The 23,685-nt window shown below is 42.4% G+C and overlaps 1 protein-coding gene across 2 annotated transcripts; it reads right to left on the bottom strand.

The window, feature by feature from the left end:
- Window positions 1-11,476: 11,476 nt before the first annotated feature.
- On the bottom strand, window positions 11,477-23,640 carry THAP2 (THAP domain containing 2). 2 transcript variants are annotated; one of them, XM_050935888.1, is made up of 4 exons: window positions 23,285-23,640; window positions 20,771-20,963; window positions 13,480-14,242; window positions 11,477-11,550 (listed from the first exon to the last, which is right to left on the bottom strand). In XM_050935888.1, exons 1-3 carry the CDS (start codon window positions 23,425-23,427, stop codon window positions 13,871-13,873), a joined length of 708 nt encoding a protein of 235 aa, XP_050791845.1. In that variant the 5' UTR covers window positions 23,428-23,640; the 3' UTR covers window positions 11,477-11,550; window positions 13,480-13,870. The 2 variants fall into 2 exon arrangements, with proteins under 2 accessions (XP_050791845.1, XP_050791846.1); XM_050935889.1 differs by having other exon boundaries at window positions 23,357-23,631.
- Window positions 23,641-23,685: the final 45 nt, after the last annotated feature.

Here is a 23,685-nt window from a genome sequence, read left to right as displayed (position 1 = left end):
TCACCTCTCAGCCTTCATTGTGCGAGGCTAAACAAGCCAAGCTCTTCCAATCTCCTCTCATAAGATAGACGCTCTAGTCCCCTGATCATCCTAGTAGCTCTTCTCTACACCTGTTATAGTTTAAATTCATCTTTCTTAGACGTGGGTGACCAGAATTGTACATAGCATTCCAAATGAGGTCTTACGTGTGACTTGTACAATGGCATTAATATTTCTCTATCTCTACTGAAAATGCCTTGTTTAACACATCCTAGGATCACATTTGCCTTTTTCATGGCCACATCACATTGGTGGCTCAATTATCCTGTGATCAACCTACACATGCAGGTCCCTTTCCTCCTCTTCCCACTGATGAGCCCTCAGCTTATAGCAGAAATTCTTATTAGACCCTACATAATTATTAGACCCTTGCACTTCGTACTATTAAATTCCATCCCATTTATGTTACTCCAGTCTTAAAGGACAACTAGTTCCTCTGTATTGACAATGCCTTCCAACTTTGTATCATTGGCACAAAAAGTAGAAGTGTTGCTAAAGTCATTAATGTAAATATTAAATACGATCTGTCTCAAGGTCAATCTTTGAGGAATTCCACTAGTAACCAGCACTTGGGCATCCATAAATCTATAAATGCTACCTTCTGCTCTGGAGCTCCTTTGCCTGCTATTTTGCTTTCTCCCTAGTATTTTATTCTTCATTTATACTAGGTCTTCCTCATATGGTAGGGGAACTGGCTCCTGTCTTTTGCCTGCTGCTGCACTTTAAAAGCACGGGTAGCAAGAAGATGCTTGCAGATTAAAAGCAGCTAAAACAGAACGATAACCATCCTCAGGCACTGTTGCTCACAGGGGATGATCTCAATTCTCAGTTGAGTTTTATCATTCAGGCTGAGGCCAAAAAAAGTAGACAGTGGCTAAACTGCTCCTCTCCACAGGACTTAGGAGCCCCTTTAGAAGAGAAGAGCTGCCAGAAGGCACTGCAGTACTTTGAGTCTTGGGGAGGCTTGCAGCAAAGGTACCTGCCATGCAGAGCTCAAACTGTGCTGGATGTGTTTGCCTCCTGCTCCTACAAACTTGCAAGTCAGGAAACTTTCTGAACTGAATAATAATCAGCATGTGTGAAGTTGTCCTCCCCTGCACCTTCTGTATTTATTTGAAGTGTGAACTTCCGAGGCTAAGATGAAGTAAATGTAAGACTATTAAATGTTTCATAATCAGTTAACATTGTCACAAAATTCAGTGCGGATGTCCTGAATTAATCTGTGCAATGTGTAACTTTACTCCATAATTGTGTCTTGCCCTAGATAAGGGTATGTCTACAGTGCAAATGGAGGTGTGATTACAGTATAGGTAGACATACCTGAGCTAGCTTTAATCTAGCTGGCTCAGGGCCCAAAGCAGCAAAGTTCACCAGAGAGTCTTCGTACATATTTGGGCAGCTAACTGATGCTCTCATGGCTTCCCTATTATTGATACCTGGCCTAGCTAGATTAAAGCTAGCCCAACTATAATTACACGTGCTGCAGTCACATCTCCAATTTCACTTTGCACATACCCTTAGTATGCAGGCGAGACCAAAATTATACAACAGAGCAGCACGTTGTACAGCTTTATGCAGCCTGTCTGCACTAGATTTTTATGATTTAAATTTCTTCAGCATAAAATTCTATCAGAACAATAACTTTCATTTGTTGTTTATGTTCAATACCATTAAGTGCATTTGGCATATCTACGACACATATGAAAATAGCAAGTTCTCTTTGACCAACTATAAATTAGTTTTGTTTCTTAAATGATTAAAAGGTTTTATATTGTTAAGAAATTTAAAAATTCACAAAGAGGATGATTATTTATATATAAAAAAAGTTTAGGCAGACCAATTAGTAATAATCAACTGCAGTCCAACCTGGGCAGTGGTAACCCTGGAAACTTTTTTCATTGTAGCTGCTGGCAGATCTTATCTTAGTTGTGGGAGCAATGTCTGCAAGACTTCTACTGTAGCTTCACCAGATTTTAGAGAGCAAGGAAGTCAAGGCATGCATGAAGGAGGGGGCAGATATAATGTGTACTTAGAAGTCCAAGACGTAGGATGATTCCTTACCTCCACTTAAGACTTCTGAAAAGTCAAAACAGGCTCAGGAGAACTTGTGGTAAGTCCAGGGAACGTAAATAGCCTGAAAGCAGGATGAGCTGAAGTCCTGAGAAGTGGGCCTCTTTGCATTGCGTCTGCTGTCAACAGCCTAAAAGTCCTGACCAGACTGAACATTCAATTCTTTTCTGTTTCTCTGCTATGCTAAATTAATTTTATTCACATTCTTTCAGTCACATGGAGCAGACCCATGCTGCTGTGACTCATGTTATGCAGGAAAGCAAAACTGGGGAAATTGAGATAACAAACAGGGTGGAGTCCAACACACAGCACTCATACCAAAATTGTGCCAGTGTAATTGTTGCTTTATGGTGCTTGCTGAAAGAAACCTTAGGATGCTTTGCCTTGTGGTGCTGCTATGACATATTCTGTCAGGGGTTTCCTGACCTTGTTTGAAGATGATCATCACTGACAAGAAAGTCTCTTCTAAAGTGGAAACTTTACGTCTATGGGTCCCTTCTTCAAGTAAGAAACAGGCTCAAGAGAATACAGAGTGGCCTTTATTTTACCCTTTGCAAAGAAGCTAGTACCTGCTCCACAAATTCTTAATATAAGACAGGTTCTAAAACTTCCTTGAAAGTTAGATGCAAGCAGCAAGAGCACTTATGGGCATGCATGCACCTTTGAGGCAGCTGCCCTCATCAGTCATACTTGCATTAAAGGCCATCTGTACCTCATGCCAGGGAAGGTCCATGCCTCCATGGATTAGCTTTTGCAGCTACTATCTATCTGTGAGGAAAGAATCAACCAGGGTAGAGGTCCTCCTATAGCTCTACATGACCTCAGAGGAGCGGGATTCTGCTCCTGGGCACAGGGGAGATGCAGGGCAGGATGGCAGCACCGTCCCGCTGGTTACATTGTGTGGGAGCAGAGAGCTGAGCTGCCCACTTGCCTGGGGTTTGGTGGCGTGGGGGGCCTTGGGGCAGCACCTGGCTGCTCTTGCCCTGCACCATGTCTCATAGCAGTGTTGGAGTGATAGCCCACTGGCACCTGGGCAGCAACGCTGCCAGCTTCCACACAGCACCCCATGTGCCATCTGCCTGGGCCAGGTGAGGCCTTCCTAGGCCAATGCCCTCTGTCAAGGTGCCAGCCCTTGGGATCAGAGCAGGAACAGCATGCCCATGGCAAACCCAGCCTAGGGGCCAGGGTGCCCCTTAGGGCAAAAGGAATAGCTGGCCCCAGGTACTTCCAGCCCTACCTGCAGTGAGCGAGGGTATCGCCAAGCCCAGGAGGGGGCAGGGCTCAGAGGCAGCACCTGGCTAATTGCCTGGCAGGCACATGGTGGCACAACTGGGCTTGGAGCCTGGTACCTGTATCCCAGGCCAGACCCTTAGCCCCAGAGCCACCTACCGTCCTTCTGCACCCTACCAGGCCCTGGATGAGGGCTCCTGTGACCTGCTGGCTGGATTAAATCCCTCTGCTGTGACCATGCTGCTGTTCCATTACTGAGGGAACTGAATCCATTCTGGCTCTCTCTGGGAGATGCTCAGGGAGATGCTATCCTAGCTGGCAGATGCTGTTGCTCTTCAGGCACTTGGAGCAGCTGACAAACCTTTCCTACAAATAAACTCCAGCTTCGCTATTCAATTTTCTGGGCGAAGGGCTCTAAATTCAGCCAGTCAATTTCCTTCCCTCTAGCTCAGGGATCAGCAAACTATGGCCCACAAGCTGCGTCTGGTCCATCAGATATTATTATCCGGCCCTAGAGCTGCCACTGGGGCCTGGGGCTTGCCTCGCTTTGCACGGCTCCTGGAAGCAGCAGCATGTCGCTCCTCTAGTTCCTATGTGTTGGGGCAGCCAGGGGGCTCTGCACTCTGCCTTGCCCCAGGTACTTCCCCCACAGCTCCCATTGGCTGGGAAATGTGGCCAATGGGAGCTGCAGGGGTAGTGCCTGCAGATGGGGCAGAGCACAGAGCTGCCTGGCCATGCCTCCATGTAGGAGCCGGTGTGGGGACATGCTGCTGCTTCTGGGAACTGCTTGAGGTAAGGGGCCGCCTGGAGCCTGCACCCCTGGCCTCCTCCCATGCCTCAACCCCGTCTTAATCCTCCTCCAACTCTCCAAACCCCTCGGGCCCAGCCCGAAGCGCCCTCTTGCACCCCAACCTCTTGTGACAATGCAGTTTCCCAGTAACACCACCAATGCCACATGTCCTGGGGATGAATGGTTATGAAAACCAACACCCCAATAAAAGAAAAAGGTTCTCTTGATCCCAAAGAATCAAGCTCCAGACCCAGGTCAATATACAAATCAGATCTTACCCACAAATCACGCTGTTGCCAATCCTTTAGAATCTAAAATCTAAAGGTTTATTCATAAAAGGAAAAAGATATAGATGAGAGTTAGAATTGCTTAAATGGAATCAATTACATACAGTGATGGCAAAGTTCTTAGTTTAGGCTTGTAGCAGTGATGGAGTAAACTGCAGGTTCAAGTCAAGTCTCTGGAGTACATCCACAGCTGGGATGGGTCATTCAGTCCTTTGTTCAGCGCTTCAGTTCATAGCAAGGTCCCTCCAGAGGTAAGAAGCAGGATTGAAGACAAGATGGAGATGAGGCATCAGCCTTTTATAGGCTTTTCCCAGGTGTAAGCAGTGATGAGCTGCTAAAAAATTAACAGCCGGTTCCCTCCTCCTCACCTCACAAGGGGGTTGTGGCTCCCCCCCACCCTCCGGGACCCCTGCCTCATCCAACCCCCCATGTTCCTTGATGCCACCCCCTCGACCCCTGCCTCATCCACCCCCCTTCCCTGTTCCCTGACTGCCCCCTGCCATCCTATCCAATCCTTCTTCTCATTCCTGATGGACCCCCGGGACCCCTGCCCCCATTCAATCCCCCTGTTCCCTGCCCTCTGACCGCCCCAACCCCTATCCACCCACCCCTGAACTTCCTTGCCCTCTTTCAACACCCCCTCCCTGTCCCCTTACCGCACTGGAGGCTGGGCTGGGGGTGCTGGGCCAGGCCGGAGCCGCTCGGCTGGGAGTGCCCGGTAGGAGTCGGGGCCAGGGCGCGCCACCTGGAGTCAGGGCCGGAGCCGGGCCACACCACCCGGCCAGGACCGAAACCAGAGCCAGGCCCGGGGCACGCCACCTGGCCGAGGCCAGGGAGCTGGGCCATGCCACCCCTCCCCGGAACCCACCTCACTCCTCCCCACATGCTCACCTGCGCAAAGCCGTCCTTCTCAGCCCTCCCAGGCTTCCCGTGTACAGGGGAAGAGGCAGAGGTGAGCTGAGGCTGGTCAGGGAGCTGCTGGAGCTTTACAGGTTGTTAAATTTAAAAGCCCTTTTAGAACCAGTTGTCCCGCATGGGACAACCGGTTCTGAAAGGACTTCTAAATTTAACAACCAGTTCTCGCGAACCGGTGGGAACCGGCTCCAGCTCACCACTGGGTGGAAGAACACTGTTGTTCTTACTGTGGAAAATTACAGCAAAACGGAGTCTGGAGTCACATGGGAAAGTCCCTGCATACTTTGCTGAGTTACAAGGCGTATCTGCTGTCTCTCAATGGGTCAGTTGTATATCTGATGGTCCGTAATGGGCCATCAAGCAGGCTAGGCAGAGTTGACACCAACTTGTCTGGGATGTCTCCCAGAAGCACATCACAAATTTAAAATACAGATAGTATAGAGCCAATACTCATAACTTCAACTACACAATGATACATACATATAGACACCATAATTATAACCAGCAACCCATAACCTGGTCTTAGACACCTTATATGACCCCCTTTTACATAAGATTTGGTGCCACTACAGGACCTTGGTTGCAACCATGTTCTGTATGGTCCCAGATTATATCAATAACATCATACCCCTCATCCCCACCTCAGAGCCTGCACCCTCAGCTGGAGATCTCACCTCCCCTTGGATTCCTACCCCAGCCCAGAGCTCCCTCCCACATCCTGAATGCCTAATTTCTGGCCCCACCCCAGAGCCTACACCCTCAGCCAGAGCTCTTACCCTCTCCTGCATCCCAACCCCAATTTTGTGAGCATTCATGGGCTGCCATACAATTCCCATACCCAGATGTGGCCCTCGGACCAAAAAGTTTACCTATCCCTACTCTAGCTATTACTGCCCCCTCCAAACTCTTATAGGGAGCATGGGAGCTGTAGCTGGGGTCATTTTTAAGGAAGAAAGGTCTTCCAGGCCTTCAGTTGGCCAAAAATATGATGCAAAAGTAAGCCTATGTTCCTGGCATCAGTACCTCTCGGTCACTGACTTGATTCCTGGATTAGGTTTAACTGAGATCAGTTGTGTTGTACTGCTGTGAAAGTCAGGGGGAGTTAGGATTTTTCCTATGGAGTCATCTCTTCGTGCACCTCCCTAGCAGATACATGTACTTGGCACTGGAGGAATCCTTTAGCTTATCAAACTCCAAACAGCAGCCTGCACATACATAAATAACTTTAATTGTCTCTTGGTAATAGCAAGCCCTAGAACACTGAAAGTACTGTGGGAAGCACACTCAATGGCTGTGCTTGAATGTTTAGCCCAGGCAGGCACACTTATTAGGAGTAGAGATTCCTGCAGCAGGAATGCTGATTCTTTGCACTATGGCTGATGCTCAAGAACCAGCATGTGCGCCAGCCATGGTGAAAGATACTGAATCCAATGCAGGGCACACAAAGCTGGTGGTGAGAGCTTCATGGTAGCAGCACAGAGAACCAGGAGTGATTGGACACTGATATCTGGAATCAGGGTCTCCAACTCCAGCACAAATTCAGAGAGGAAAAATCCCAAGCCTTCTATACAGAGCTATGTCAAGGAGTTGCTGGCCTTCTCTTAGTCACTTGTGGAGAGACTACTCATCTGATGACCTGAAGTCCAACACCCAAGTGATATAATATATGGATAAAGGTGTTATCAACTACCTCATCAACATTCATTTATAAATGCCAAAAATATATTAATGAGCTGTGGTTCTGCAGTCTTTACTTCCTTACCCCTAGAACGGTCCCTCCGTATGAGCATTGAAGCACATTTGTAAAGTAATGTTAAACAAAATCACACACACACACACACACACACACACACACACACACACACACTCACTTCTGCTAATGCTGTATCTATTCAGGGCACAGGATTTAGTTCTCGAAGACTATCAATCACTTTTCACAAGCAAAAATTTTAATGTAATTCATGAGTTCAGCATGGTTTCAATTTTTATAAATTTGTTTATTTTTCAATGTTTGATCCCCTGGTTCATAAAGTATTAAAAATAAAATTAAAATATTTCAAGGGTAGCCAGTTGCATAGATGTACAAGTTTTCCTTCAGTTGATACAATCAATCTCCTGCTGGAATTCTATATAATTGTTTAGCACATATAAATATTCATATATCAAACATGAGGATGTGTAAGACACGCAGTAACTGAAATTTTCTTCTGAGAAATGTATACACCAGTTGAAAAAAAAGTGACATTTTTCTTTGAAACTAGCATAATACGTTATGAAAAACATACACATTTTGTCAAAATGATCATACCAGACTTAAGATCACCTGTAACATAGCATAGTGTTTAATGATTAATTATGCAATAAGCTGGATTTCAAGTGAAGTCTATACTCTGTTCAAAAACTAATATAAAATAAGCATTTGGTTTATAAGTCTACATGTTTTTTGGAAAACAGATTAACGAGTATTGCTTTTGTTATGACATAACCTGCTCCAGAACCCATCAATAAATTGAGGTGAAGACAAAAACCTCCTTTGGTAGAAGTGACTGGAAAAGGAGACGGTAGATACCTATAATAAAAGATAAAGGGCTAAATATTTAAAAGAAAATATGAACAAAAGTGTATTGTGTCCAAAGCATACATTCTGCAATTATCACAAAAAAATTAACACTCAAATAGTAATGCAGTACAAAGCCCAAGTCCAATAAAATCACATGACTCTGGGTCACAACTCTAAAAAGGTCAGGTGAACTAGCTCTGCTTTCTATTTTTATGTTTTTCTTGGAGTAATATTTAGTTTCAGGGCTTATTTATAGCAAAAGTTAAAAACCATCCTGCCAAAGGGAAGAGAACAAACTTTAAAGGTAGGGCTACTTTTCCCAGAGAGCTGGATCTAAAGCTGTCCAAATCTCAGGGATTTCCCTTTGTGTGGGTTTGCGCAAACCATTACATTATACATCGGTTCACATCTCCAAGCATAACTTTTGAATTAACTCAGTCATCTACAACTTTTACTTAAACACACATGCTTCACTGAAACCCTTGACAAACCTAGAGTTTCAGTTTTCTTACAAAACTGATATCCAATAAGGTGCTGCATAAGTTTTGAATTTGTGTGCAAACATTTCACACATCCCAACCCTGAATCCTCCAAATTATGCTCCTATAGATACCAATAAAGCAATATCTAAAAGCAGACTTCAGATAAAGTTATCAAACATTAACAGGATGCAATAGTCTAAATTTGATTTCAGTAACTGCATAATAAGTCTGAAATACAGGGGAACAAACCCTGTTAAAATAATAGAAAATGGAGGGAAAAAAAAACAGCAACACGTGTTGCCTGGGGACTTCTTGAGAACCTCAACCTACTTCCCATTTATGGCAAATAAAGTAACAGAAAAGAGAATGAATGAACGGAGATGGGAACAAACTGGTAATCAATACCAGATTAATAGGATGGGAAACCCTGCAATATATTGCATTTAATTCTGAAGTACTATTCAAGTCCCATGAACTCTGGGCCCAACTTGGATCACAAGTTCCTATTTTTATGATCCCCAGCATGATGAGGTGATTGTCACTTTTCAGCTCAGTAAAGCAGACTTGCCACCACAATCTGCTGCAAGCTGAAGCTGTCAGGAGTCAAAGAAGTCCTGTTTTGCCCTGCATAGGTGATTACCAGTTTGTTCCCATCTCCGTTCATTCTCCATTTTGGAGGGATAGCTCAGTGGTTTGAGCATTGGCCTGCTAAACCCAGGGTTGTGAGTTCAATCCCTGAGGGGCCCATTTAGGGATCTGGGGCAAGAATCAGTACTTGGTCCTGCTAGTGAAGGCAGGGGGCTGGACTCAATGACCTATCAAGGTCCCTTCCAGTTCTATGCTATCTCTCTCTCTATATATAAAAATCTATGTTTAGAGTGAGTCACAATAGTACTTGTGCACTGTTTCCCATTGGAAGTTACTATCTACACATATTTAGACTGGATAAAGGATGTGTTAGAAGTGATATGAGAACACAGGACATAAAATGGTTGTCTCTCAAAATAAATCTAGACATAAAAGAAACCTCAGGTAAATCTATGTTTAGATTTAGAACATAAAAATACAGTAATCTTGGGGATCTTGGACTTTAAAGAGATACAACTAAAGCCAGCTGAGCTCTCCAGAAAACTCTGCCCCCAAAGAAACCAAATTGAAAAGTACTTTTCCCACCAAAATTTCAGTTCCCTATAAACATTAGTCAGCAAGTCCCTTCTTCAAAAGCTCATGTAAAGAGATTGACCTCCAGGGAATACTGCAAAAAAACTTTACAGTTAAGTAGCTGGCATGCCAAGACCACAGCCTATCATGCTGACCAATATTAAGTTGCTGTTTCCTTGAGCTCCTTTGTCTGTATCCACCTTTGGCCTCGTCTTTTAGTTAGATTTAGACTCATTGGGGTGTGAACAGTATGTGCTTGGTGTTTGTATAAAAAACACACACACACACACACACACACACCATAATCCTGGCCCATGACTGGGGCCCTTGGTATTACCACAAGTTAAGATGTATCTAATGATAATCTGCTATATAAGTTATCTTTACATTAATCTCCTTTTCTGATGTGTGGAAGATCTGCTACTATTAAATTATGCAATTTGACAAACAAGTCTTGTCTTTATTGGAACATGACACCCAAACATTATCAAGATTGAGATGTTATTCCACTGTTCACACCACTGATAAAGAGAGTCCTTATTAAGATCTGTAAAATACTAAATTTGCCATGATTTACATAATCAGCATTTGAAGTTGTGATCTGAATAAGTTGGTACCACTATTTTTAGAGCATTAATCTACTTCAAAAAGTAGGTTGAGGCAGGTTTTTTAAAATCAACTATTTTTGTGACTTAGAGTTCAAAGGAAAGAATGAGAGATACTCACCAAGTAGAATTAAAAACAAAACTTTGCTTCTGAGCAATACAGTTATGTGCCTGTCATAAACAGATAGCTAAGGGTTAATGTCTCTTTCACCTGAAGCACCTGACCAGAGGACCAATCAGGAAACCGGATTTTTTCAACTTTGGGTGGAGGGAATTTTGTGTCTGAGGTCTTTTGTCTGCCTGCCTGCTTTCTCTAAGCTTTGGAGAAGCAATTTCTACTTTCTAGTCTTCTGTTTCTAAGTGTAAGGACAAAGAGATCAGATTGTAAGTTATATGGTTTCTTTTCTTTGGTATTTGCATGAATATAAGTGCTGGAGTGCTTTGATTTGTATTCTTTTTGAATAAGGCTGTTTATTCAATATTCTTTTAAGCAATCGACCCTGTATTGTATCATCTTAATACAGAGAGCCCATTTGTATGTATTTTTCTTTCTTTTTATATAAAGCTTTCTTTTAAGACCTGTTGGAGTTTTTCTTTACTTCAGGGAAATTGAGTCTGTACTCACCAGGGAATTGGTGGGAGGAAGAAATCAAAGGGAGATCTGTGTGTTGGATTGCTAGCCTGATTTTGCATTCCCTCTGGGGGAATAGGAAAGTACTTTTTGTTTCCAGGATTGGGAACAGAAAGGGGGAGTCTCTCTGTGTAGTTTCACAGAGCTTGTGTCTGTGTATCTCTCCAGGAGCACCTGGAGGGGGGAAGGGAAAAAGGATTATTTCCCTTTGTTGTGAGACTCAAGGGATTTGGGTCTTGGGGTCCCCAGGGAAGGTTTTTCAGAGGGACCAGAGTGCCCCAAAACACTCTAATTTTTTGGGTGGTGGCAGCAGGTACCAGGTCCAAGCTGGTAACTAAGCTTGGAGGTTTTCATGCTAACCCCCATATTTTGGACGCTAAGGTCCAAATCTGGGACTAAGGTTATGATAGTGCCAAAAAAGAAAAAAAGGTAAGCACCATTAGCATGGGATATTTTGAAGGGAATAAGTAAGTTCCCTTTTCTTCATGTGACAACTGCCATCTTCTAATTGGTGAAAAAGGGGAGGGGGGGGCAGAAAAACAACCTCTCACCCCTAGCTAACATGCTCCTTCATAAAAAGGCAATATATAAATGTATTTATATATTGAACTAGCTTAAAATTTGAAAAAAAGCTGAAGAGTACAGGTAGGGTATACTGCTTAGCCACTTCTGAAGTACTACTTTTTATATCCTTTGCTTAAAAGCACTTGCCTTAAATAAAGGTACAGCAAAATGCCTGTAGTATATACTTGTACGAAACATCTCCGAGATGGACAATACCTAAACATAAAAGAAAAAAAGTACAAGAATTAAGTATATTTTTAAAAGGAAATTTTCTTTTGAAGCTTTATTACTTATCTGCATCTAAAGATAATTTATGAATGATAAAAAAAATCACTTTGGGATATTCACCATTTTCTCCTAATATAACAAACTATACATTTAGTTTTCATGACAAATATCAAAGGGACGTGGCTTCCTTGCAAATCAAGCACCACTGGATCAATCTCTGTGCAAGATGCTTAAGGAGGTCTAGTTGTATATTCAGTTGATATCCATCACTGGCAATCTTTTTGCGCCATCAAAGTTTTTGATGTTCATGTGCTCACGGGCCATGTAGTGATTCCTTGGTACACACACTTTGAAATTCATTACTGTTCCATTCTAATACTACCTCTGTACCAAGAAAGCTGCTGAAATCTAACTAGTGCTGCTGGAGGTGACTGCTGGGTTTGGCTTCAAATATCTTCATTTTGAGTCTTATCCTGCCACTTGACATAAAGTGGTGTTCTTAAGGCCTCCTCAGCACCCACAATTCATTTCTGTATAAGAGAGTTGCTTTAACTGTGGCTTTATGGATCCATAGCTTCCTCACAAGCCTGATGTCATAACCTTCCCACAGAGGCCGCTGAAGGGCCCATGTATATCAGCAGCTGCTGCCATGTCAAACGTCTACATATTTCAAGCATCCTCCCGCAGTCTAGGACACTGCCCAAATATTTGACAGTTGCCACCTGCTTGATGTTCCACCTGGAAAGGTTAATACCAAGCTAGTTGGAGCTGGAGGTTGCGATCAGGGACCTAGTTTTATCCAGATTAATAACCAGACCAATATGTACTTTTTGCCCAACCAGCTTAGCTTAGCTTTCCACCAACTCTTAGGGCACACTACAGGAGTCCTTGTACATAACTTTTATAATTGCAATTATCTCATTGAAACTCCATATGATTAATGTTTTGGAGGAAAGCATTATGGAAAGTAACTGAAATGTCTTCATGAAATTGATGAAAACAGCAACTAACCTTCCATTCCCAAATAAACTGTTGGAGTAAAATATCTGATCAATGCAACTTCAGCCTGTTCTGAAGTCTCACTTCCTTGCCTACTACTTCCTCAAAAACCAGTCTTAATCCGTTAATAAATTACGTTCATTTTCCACGATACTGAGACTAACCTCTATAATTATTCAGACTGACAGACTCACCTTTCTTAAGGATTGGTACATACTATTGCCTTTACCCAGTCATCCAGTTACTCCTCCTGTTCCCATATCTTCTTGTATATTTTCCTAATGCTTTGATAGCACTTGTCCCACTGATTTTTAGTGTCTCAGCTGTTACATTGTCTATTGTTGAAGCTTTCCCATTTTTCAACTTTTTCACTGCTCTTTCTGATTCTTTTGCTGATGGCAGTTCAGTGCTGACATCCATTCTGCCTTTCAAGATACCCTGTTCATCTAGCATGTCTAAAATGCTTGCTTCAGCACTTCGTCAAAATGCAACTTCCATACTTTTAACATCACTTTGGCATTTGCTGTTAATTCACAAGTAGCCTCTATTACAGTTTGTGTTGTTAGCTTAATTGTTTCCATACAACTTAACCTTTTTGCATATGTGCACATATACATGTATATGTGCATATATAGCAAATTTCTGCAACAGCCCCTCATGGAACTTGCTCTCTACATTGTTGTCTGCCATTCTGGCAAAAGGACAGGTATCCGCAGCATACAGGACCTTAGCTTGGGTAACACCACAATGGCTGTGGTCTCCAGCATCACCCTAGGCAACTGCAATGCAGGTTCCCAGGACAAGACAGAACTCAGTGGAAAAGTCTCATCTGTGGGACAGTGTTCACTAGTAAGACATTTCCCTGTTTGATTGTTAGTAATACAAAGTGGTGATTATTATTCTTAAAGTAAACCTTACCTGAATAGCGTGCGTGTTCCATCAAAAACTGGTCCATTTCAATTACTCAGATGTTCTACAAAAATAGACCAACCAAACACCACCAACTAAAACACAATGCTCAATTATTTAAAAACGAAAAGATGGTTAATTCACAGAACTAGTTCTTGCATAAGGCACTCTTATTAACTGATTGAAAACTTACTATCACAATTAAAAGACTTGTGGTAAAGTTTTCATTAGTAATAGATGGGTATTTGCAATTAATTAAGCAGCCATAAGAACCAGTATTGTCCCTCACCACCACAAGAATGTCTTAGAAAAACATATTAATTAAGCTGGATACATTTTTTGGCATTATATTCAGTATAAATTTAAATTTTGAAGTCTAGTTTTAAAATTGGTAAAGCTGTTATAGATGGTCTTGCTGTTCTTGCAAAATATTTTTGAAATCTTCCAAGGGAAAGTTTCTTAAGGCATTTGGTAAAATGTGGTCCAGTGTAACTCCTGGTAAAATATTATTTGTTTCCAAGTTTTTGATGAGGCAAGTCATTTCTATCCATCTTTGTGTGGCTCTATGTTCTTTTTGAATGCAGTTCTTCATTCTTCTTCTCAAGCTTGCTATCTCCTTTTCTAACTTAATTATCCTTTTCTTGGCTTCCATGGGGCTTCTGAAAGCATAACTGTGTTCAAGTTGTACTTGTCTACAGCTAATGTTTGTTTTGAAGTTAGATACCCCTTCTGGGGTATAAGCATCTTTCTTCAGATTTCTTGACATAGGTTTCTGTAAATAAAATGACAGGAAAGGAAATAAAACCTAAATTTATCATAGCACTATGCAAGCTTATTAGATGCCAAACTTCAAATTAATCTAGCCTGTAATTACTACATTTCTAGAAATTCGAATATAAGGAGCCTGTACGTTGTGTGTAAATATGTATTATTGCATTCGTAATACCCCCCCGCCCCCCGAGAAATGTTTCGAAGGTATCCCACTGCCTACTTCTGCTAATCTAATAAAGGATGTTAGGGAAAGACAGATCCTGATCATTTACATAGATCCACAATGTGTAAGATGAGAATAGGAAGAACAGTTCTTTTGGAAATGGAGAGAATGGAAAATTAAGAAAAAAAGAATACAAAAGTTATACAATTTTTTCAGTTCCAAAATAGTTTATTATAGCTTTTTTCCTGTGTGAATAAACAACTGATTGCAATTAAACCTTTAAATAAATTTAGGCTGTGAAAAAGCAGTAAGAGTAACTAGTAATGCATAAATAAATCATATAATAAAGTTTTGATTTCTGAAAAATAAATTAAGCCTCACGACTAGATTTTAAGTTTTATTTGCTTATGTCAAGCTGCTATGACTAGGATTTATGAACAAACAAGAGAAAAAAAAAAGTGAGCCAGACTACTTTCCAATTAGGTGATGCTACAACACCAAATGCCACACATCAGTTTTTATACTTGCAATACAAACCATAAGACCAGTCCTCACAACTGAAATGTTATGTTTCAGTAAGAATTAATTCTAGATTGCTTGTTTTCATTTAAGGAGTAAACTAATTATAATCATGTTTTCAGATGTAAGTATACAAAACTGACGGCAATTTTATAATTTGAGGCATAGAAATGATGGACAAGCTATTTAAACCAAAAGTTCAAAGTATGCCACAAGTTTTGTGCTCCTTATTTCTGGGTACACAACCTGAGACACTAAGGGCTTGTTCACATGGAGCCTTAGGCCTAATCTACACTGGGGGAGGGTGTGTAAATCAATCTAAGTTACGCAACTTCAGCTACATGAATAACGTAGCTTAAGTCGATTACTTAGATCGACTTACGGTGGTGTCTTCACCGCGGTGAGTCGACTGCTGCCACTCCCGTCGACTCCGCCTGCGCCTCTCACAGCGGTGTAGTACAGGAGAGCGCTCGGGGATTGATTTATTGCTTCTAGACTATATGTGATAAAATCGACCCCTGCTGGATCGATTGCTGCCCGCCAGTCCAGTGGGCAGTGTAGACCAGTGGTTCTCAAACTAGGGCCACTGCTTGTTCAGGGAAAGCCCCTGGCAGGCAAGGCCGGTTTCTTTATCTGCCACGTCCGCAGGTTCGACCGATCGCGGCTCCCACTGGCCGTGGTTTGCCAGGCTAATGGGGGCTGCAGGAAGCAGCACGTGCCATGCTTCCTGCAGCCCCCATTGGCCTGGAGCGGCAAACTGCGGCCAGTGGGAGCCACGATCGGTCGAACCTGCGGATGCAGCAGGTAAACAAACTGGCCTGGCCCGCAAGGGGCCAAACAGCGACTCTAGTTTGAGAACCACTTGTGTAGACATACCCTTATTATGTAGCAAGCTGGGATGTAAATATACAGTGCATTAACGTGCCACGCACTGAATGACTGTGTGGATCCCACTACAATGCACTAAAAATTCCATAGTGTGCTTTGACCCACTCTGTGTCCACAGCTTAGTGGACAGAAGAATAGCATGCTGTAGTTTTATATATCAGCTTGCCATGCATTAAGTCTCTGTGTGGACAGCACTTATGGTCTTAACTCTTCAGAAAGCATAATTCCAGCTGAAGTCATGAAAACTGGAGATGTTTAACATCTCTGAAAAACTGCCCCCCTCCCAAGTGTCTCAGGTAGGGCACTCAGTCACTGAAGCATTCAAAATCAATGGATATTTTGTAAATTTTAACCCTTAATCTCTTCACCTCAGCTCTTCACCTGTAAAACAGGGATAACAATACTTTCCTACATCACCTAGTGTTGTGAAATACCATTTGTGAGGCACAAGAACACTAAATGAGGTGTGAAATCAGAGATTAAATTAAAAATTCCTATTTCAGTATACCATATGAAAGGTGTAAACAACGCATGGGGCCACACAATGCAAATGAAGAACGAACAGCTGCCTCATTCACAAAACCGTTATCCTGTGCACTGAATGAGGAAGAGGTCTGGGGGGAGGGGAGAGGAAGAAGAGGGAGGGAGTACGTTATCACTTAAAAATATTATCATGTATATGCACAAATTGCATAGGAACCTTAATTCTGAAAAATTTTCTCAGCATCTCAGGAACGAAGCGGGAGGGAGGAAGCAGGCAACAGTAAAAAGATAGTGAACCTTTGTAACTGCACAATGTTCCCCATTTTTATTCACAGTAATTGACAAACAGGTGCCATTTCTTACAAATTCATTTTTCAGAATAGAACTATACTAAGTCTGCAGTAACTAGGTACATTTAAACACACAGTATTGTTATTAATTTTGAGCCAACTGTCCAAAATTTCATCCATGCTCCGGCATTTTGCTCATGAACCTGAATATCAGCTGTAGTAATTGCTGTATCAGGAATACCTAAACCTTGATAGAAAAAAATACCACCAGGACTGTGAGAGAAGCAATACTTTTCACAGTTTACATATTTTTAAAAATGTGGACAGGCCTCCATTAGAATTCCTCCTATTATACGTTAATTTTAGGAATCTATACTGATTTTTTAACTAATCTAGTGATCTTTGCTCATTAGTAAAATAAAGCAGATTTTTAGGACAGTTTAGAGAGACTTTTCTACACAGTAGCTGTTGGTTGCAGATGTATGCAGATTTGTTGTCATCCCTTAATAAGAAAAATATTTCCACAAATATGTGCTGCTGAAATGGTGTTTGCACAAATTTGAATATGTAGGCAACATTCATGGAGCAGAACACAGAACAGCTCCTGGCTTCAGTACTCCAAGACCTGTGCTTTCTTGTAGTTTAAACCATTCCATTTGCACTTCATTGAGAATTTCTTCAGTGTCAAAAACAAAAGGGATCTTGCAAAACAGAAAAACGTCCTTTACTTTTATATGCTTCAGCAGCAACCACAGTACACTTTCAAAGGCACACAGCCAAATGCAGCTCAGAGAAGCTCTCTTGCCCTGCAGCTTCAAATTTAAGTCACTAAGATGAGCTATAATAGCTACTATGAAACAAAGATTAGAGATGTTCTTCATCTGTTAATTTCCCCTTTTTATGTATGAATTTCTCAATCAATTTCTCTCAGATGGAAAAAAATACCACCACCAAAATAAAATACCGTATAATACAATAAAAAACGTTTCAATTCCTCCTTTACTTCACCACCTTTCTGTCATCAAATGCATGAGATCACATCTTGTTTTCAACACTGATGCTAGTGTTCGTTACTTTTCAGAGTAGCAGCTCATTCTAAAGCCCAATTACTGATGAATAAACTGCTTCTTTGCTGAATAACACAGCAATAAGTAATTTGAACAGACCATATCATCTGTTTTCGTGCAAACACTCAGCTACTGAGTGCAGCATCAACTGTAATCCCAACCATTTATTGTCATTTCAATCTCCTAGTTCTACAATACCTCATCCACGATCATAGCATCTAGTGTAGGGTGACCAGACAGCAAATGTGAAAAAAATCGGGACGGGGATGGGAGGTAATAGGAGCCTATATAAGAAAGAGACCCAAAAATTGGGACTGTTCCTATAAAATTGGGACATCTGGTCACCCTAATCTAGTGCCATTTTTAAACTGCTAAGAAACAGCAGTTGTTCATGGTTTTCAAACACCATGGGCAAAAACAAATAGTTGTAGAATGTCAGCACAAAGGTAGATAAAATGAATTAACTGGTGTTTCAAATTAAACACAGGTCTTATTTATTCAAAATTCATTTGAAATTGACAACCTATTTTAAAGCCTACATGTACTTTAATCTATTAAAATAATTTAAAAACAGAATTATATTAAGCAATCCATGTTTGCTGCTGAAATTTTAAAGAAAGTCACACCACTGAAATGGTGGAAGCCACTGGCTAACACCTGGAACCACTGGTTGTTGAAGTGTTAAAACAACTTCTTACAGAAGTAGCCTCTTTTGCAGGTGCAGAGAGAATATTTTCTTCAATTCAGTTTATTCAACTAGTTCAGTTCAATGTCTTGTGCACTCAAAGTTGAGATACTGACTGAGAGTTGACAAAAAGCAAAAAAGCAGGAAAGCTGGTTTTCCAATCTATAAATAAATACTAGGAGCATAGGTGCTGACTCCATAGGCGCTACAGGGCTCAAACACCTACAGAAAAAAATAGGGGGTGCTCAGCAACTGCCGGCCTAGCGGCTGCTTGGCATGAGGGGAGGGTGTAGGGAGTGGGAAGCAGCGGAGTGAGGGGTAGAACAGGGGCAGGAGTGGAGCACCCACTGAGAAAAATAAGTCAGTGCCTCTGATTGTGAGAGAAAGATCTGCTAGTTCTAAAATCTTGAAGGACATAGTAACCAGAAACAATCGGTTCAATTGACTATCTACATATTACACTTCCGTTGATTAATCAAGTCAAGTCAATTTTAAGTGCAAAATATTTGTATAAACGTCTTGATACACTTTTTGTCTTATGTAGCCAGCATTTTTAAGGTAGGTTTTATTTAATATTAAAGAAGCCCTTATAATGTTTGTTACTTTTCAGAGTAGCAGCTCATTCTAAAGCTCAATTACTGATGAATAAACTGAATGGGAAGAGACTGTCTAGGAAGGAGTATGGCAGAAAGAGATCTAGGAGTCATAGTGGACCACAAGCTTAATATGAGTCAACAGTGTGATACTGTTGCAAAAAAAGCAAACGTGATTCTGCGATGCATTAACAGGTGTGTTGTAAACAAGACACAAGAAGTCATTCTTCCGCTCTACTCTGCACTGGTTAGGCCTCAACTGGAGTATTGTGTCCAGTTCTGGGCACCGCATTTCAAGAAAGATGTGGAGAAACTGGAGAGGGTCCAGAGAAGAGCAACAAGAATGATTAAAGGTCTTGAGAACATGACCTATGAAGGAAGGCTGAAAGAATTGGATTTATTTAATTTGGAAAAGAGAAGACTGAGAGGGGACATGATAGCAGTTTTCAGGTATCTAAAAGGGTGTCATCAGGAGGAGGGAGAAAACTTGTTCACCTTAGCCTCTAATGATAGAGCAAGAGGCAATGGTCTTAAACTGCAGCAAGGAAGGTTGGACATTAGGAAAAAGTTCCTAACTGTCCGGGTGGTTGAACACTGGAATAAATTGCCTAGGGAGATTGTGGAATCTCCATCTCTGGAGATATTCAAGAGTAGGTTAGATAAATGTCTATCAGGGATGGTCTAGACAGTATTTGGTCCTGCCATGAGGGCAGGGGACTGGACTCGATGACCCCTCGAGGTCCCTTCCAGTCCTAGAGTCTATGAATCTACGAATGCTGTTTTTTCCACTTTTAATTAGATTTGAATTTCTATCCAAATAAAACTTGCCAAATCACAAGTAAAAAAAATCATCTAGTAAATAAGAAATGCATCATTCACAATTTTATAACATAATAAAAAAGTAAAACTTCACAATCCAAGTAAATGTAAGCTAAACTATCTCAAACAACGCATATACACATAGCATATCCACCTGGTTAGCAAAAAAAGTACCACCAAATTTACTATGAAGGCTATTTAGTTGCAAATCAATGTTCTAATGGTTCCCGACCAGTGAGAATCAACCTTCCTTTAGAAAATAACTAGAAAGCACAAATACAAAATAGATTAAAATTGCTAATTTAAATCAAGGTTTCCTGCTTGCTGATTTAAATCATTATTAGTATAGATGATTTAAATCAAATCACCATGGTCTGTGCTAGTATAAGTTGCAAGTGAGAGAGTTACAAAACTGCTTGCCTGGTAACAATATTAAAGCAAGTGATGCGGAAGGAAGGAAGGAAGGAAGAAAATGACTGGGGCATATTAGTGAACATGGTGAATTGCCAATAGAAGAAACTTCTCTGGAATCACATTTCTTCAAAAGTTTAAATATTTCTATTCGAGTAAATTGGGAATATGTTGTACCACATACCAATGTTAAATGACTAAATTGAGGGCATCTCTAGGATGAGTTTTGGGCAGCAATACATTTATAGTTGTGTGTGTTTATAAAGGGACACAATCTCCATTTAAAAAACAAACAACAAACAACAACAACAACAAAAGATTAAAAAAAAAGTAATTTCACATACTATTCATACTCTTGTTTCCCTACCAACACTGGTGATTTTATAAGCACATTTTTCCATTTAAAAATATCTGATGGGTGTAGAAGATATGCTATAGTGTTATGACTGTAAAATAACAACAAACTGTTTAAGTAACCTTTTGTTTGAGTTTATTGTCTTTAAATGTACGTACAATTTTGTATAGGATGGTCACTTGTGTGTGTGTGTTTTTTTTTTAAACTGAAAAAATGCAGAAGACTTCAGAGAGTGACATACATGCCAATAACCTACCCTGATTTTTAGATGAGGGAAATCAAAAATTGTAGGAACAGCATCCATTCTAAGTCGTCTAGTTTGTCCAGTTAGGTCAAAACAGGAGGATTCAAAATGCTTTGAGCAAAGAAAAGTGTGTTTGCCTGGCACAAAATTATTGCGTTTTACAAGACGTATCCATTCCTTTCTTCTCTTGGGATCCAAAGGAAATCTAAGAGAAAAGACAATAGAAATAATTAGATAAGATATCATTAGTATTATTTATAGAAGAATTATTTGGGGGAAGTTCTAGGCCTGTGTTATACAAGAAGTTAGAAAACAAGTAGTAGAGGGTGCGGCCCAGTTGGTGCAGCGGAAGTAAGTTGGTGCAGCGACAGCTGGGCCAGGAACCAGAGCTGGAGTCAAGAGAAGGGTTGGACCAAGCCAAGGGTAGGGATGGGAGCTAAGGTGGAACAAGGGCAGGGTTGGAGCAGACTGAAGCCTGTAAAGTCTGTCACTCCATCAAGTAGTGGTGTTCCAAGCCATAAAGTCATGCTGGGCTGACCAAGCTGCTGTGTCTCCTGTGAGGCTGGTATATGCTGAGAGTCACCAGACCAGCTCCTGGCTTGCGGAATGGCTGCACTGAGCACAGGAATGACTCACCCCTGCATATGGCTTAATGAGGCTCTAGTTCACAGATGGCTCATTACCTCACCGTCAGTCCCTTCTGGTCTTGAAATCTACCAAGTCTTTTTTTACTTTGATTGCAGATAAATAATAATAATAAAGGGGGGAGGAGAAGGAGGAACTTTGGGGAAAAACACAAACCAAATGTACTGTGGGGATTCCAAATGCTATTGTACTAGAAACATAAAATAATAAAGTAAATTAAGTTTGTGCTTTGTTCAAAGAAACCCATTGCAATTCATCTTTACAAGGAATATAAAATGACAATGTTTCCCTCAAGTTTTAGTGTGACTTGAGCAGGGCCGGCTCTAGCCATTTCGCCGCCCCAAGCACGGCAGCATGCCACGGGGGGCGCTCTGCCACTCGCTGGTCCCGCAGCTCCAGTGGACCTCCCGCAGGCGTGCCTGCGGATGCTCCACCGGGGCCGCAGGACCAGCAGACCCTCCACAGGGAGCCACTTGCCGCCCTCCCAGCAACGCGCCCCCCTGCGGCATGCCGCCCCAAACACGCGCTTGGCGTGCTGGGGCCTGGAGCCGGCCCTGGACTTGAGGGGTCTGTGCATAGAAGTTAGCTTTCAAATACTAAGTCCAAAAACCACAAGTGACTGAACTAAGATTTAAATGCAGCAAAGAATCCTGTGGCACCTTATAGACTAACAGACCTTTTGGAGCATGAGCTTTCGTGGGTGAATACCCACTTCTTCAGATGCATGTGGTGGAAAATTCCAGGGGCAGGTATATATATGCTAGCAAGCAAGCTAGAGATAACGAGGTCAGTTCAATCAGGGAGGATGAGGCCCTGTTCTAGCAGTTGAGGTGTGAAAACCAAGAGAGGAGAAACTGGTTATGTAGTTGGCAAGCCATTCTCCTCTCTTGGTTTTCACACCTCAACTGCTAGAACAGGGCCTCATCCTCCCTGATTGAACTGACCTCGTTATCTCTAGCTTGCTTGCTAGCATATATATACCTGCCCCTGGAATTTTCCACCACATGCATCTGAAGAAGTGGTTATTCACCCACGAAAGCTCATGCTCCAAAACGTCTGTTAGTCTATAAGGTGCCACAGGATTCTTTGCTGCTTTTACAGATCCAGACTAACACGGCTACCCCTCTGATACTTAAGATTTAAATATGACTAGTAAAGGAGTTTTTAAAATGGGGTTTGTGCCTCCCCTTTTTTTGCTTCAATGTATAAATAAAGCCTAAAAGGTTCAACTGTCAAATGTTCAAATTTGTGTTTTAGCACAAAACTACCAAGAATAATATCTGACCTTCCATAGTGTGGCTAAAGGGCTGCTTGAGAGTCTCAGAGGGGCATACTGAGAGTTCACCCCTTCTTTGGAGAAGTGAGGTTGTTGGTTCTTTAACAAATGCAATCTTTCTCCCAGCTGTTGATTGGACATTAGAGTTTAGAAGATGTCAAAAGAAACAAATGGCAGCTTTAGACAGGACTGACTAACAATTTCTTCCCTTCTCAAACGCCCAACTTTCATTCTTGTTATAGGGCAGATCTGAATTTCAAGGAAAAAAAAAATCTGGCCAGCCCTTTGAGATCTTGGTTCGAGGCTATGCGCCTATAACAATAGTTACCCGGAATTCGCTTCTTTGAAGGGGTCATTTGACTGGCTCGGAACTCCGTGAGCGCTCCATAGCGCAGGAGAAACTACACCAGCACCAGAGCGACGGCCCAGAAGGGGCTGAACCGCGTCTACACGGGTGACTGGTGTGGGGTGTTCTTCGACCGAAGCTCACAGCCCCGCGGCCCGCGCAGACAGGGGGCCGCCCCGCGCGGCAGCGGCGCGTTATAGCCCGCTCTCAGGGCGGCGGAAGGAGCGCTGGTTAGAAAGCCGAAGGCGCGAATACAAACCCGGCTTCCTCGGGGGCAGAGAACCGCCCGGAGAGCCGGCCTAACCCTCCCCCAGCCCAGCCCGGGCGGTACCGGTGGAAGCTGACGTTGACGCTCTTGTTGTAGACGGCGGCACAGCCCGCCGCTGCGCAGCTGGTCGGCATCTCCTCTCGCGGGCGGCACACGGGGCGGTCTGGCGAGGCTGGCTCTTTCCCTTTAATAAGATGGCGGCGTCCCGGCTGCTGCACCCAGACCCTTCACCAATATGGCGGGAGACGCCTCCGCCCCTGGAGACCGTTATCCACCCCCACACCATTGCAGGACGGCCGGGCTCGACTCGTTGCCGGCTCGCCTCTCTATAACGGACGCTCCTCGTCTGCTGGTCAGAACTACAGCTCCCATGACACAGCGCGCGGCCCCTC

The sequence above is a fragment of the Gopherus flavomarginatus genome, chromosome 1 (genome assembly GCF_025201925.1).
Source record: "Gopherus flavomarginatus isolate rGopFla2 chromosome 1, rGopFla2.mat.asm, whole genome shotgun sequence".
NCBI lineage: Eukaryota > Metazoa > Chordata > Testudines > Testudinidae > Gopherus > Gopherus flavomarginatus.
The sequence above is the reverse complement of the archived record's forward strand: the minus strand, read 5'-3'. Positions and strand labels throughout refer to the sequence as shown.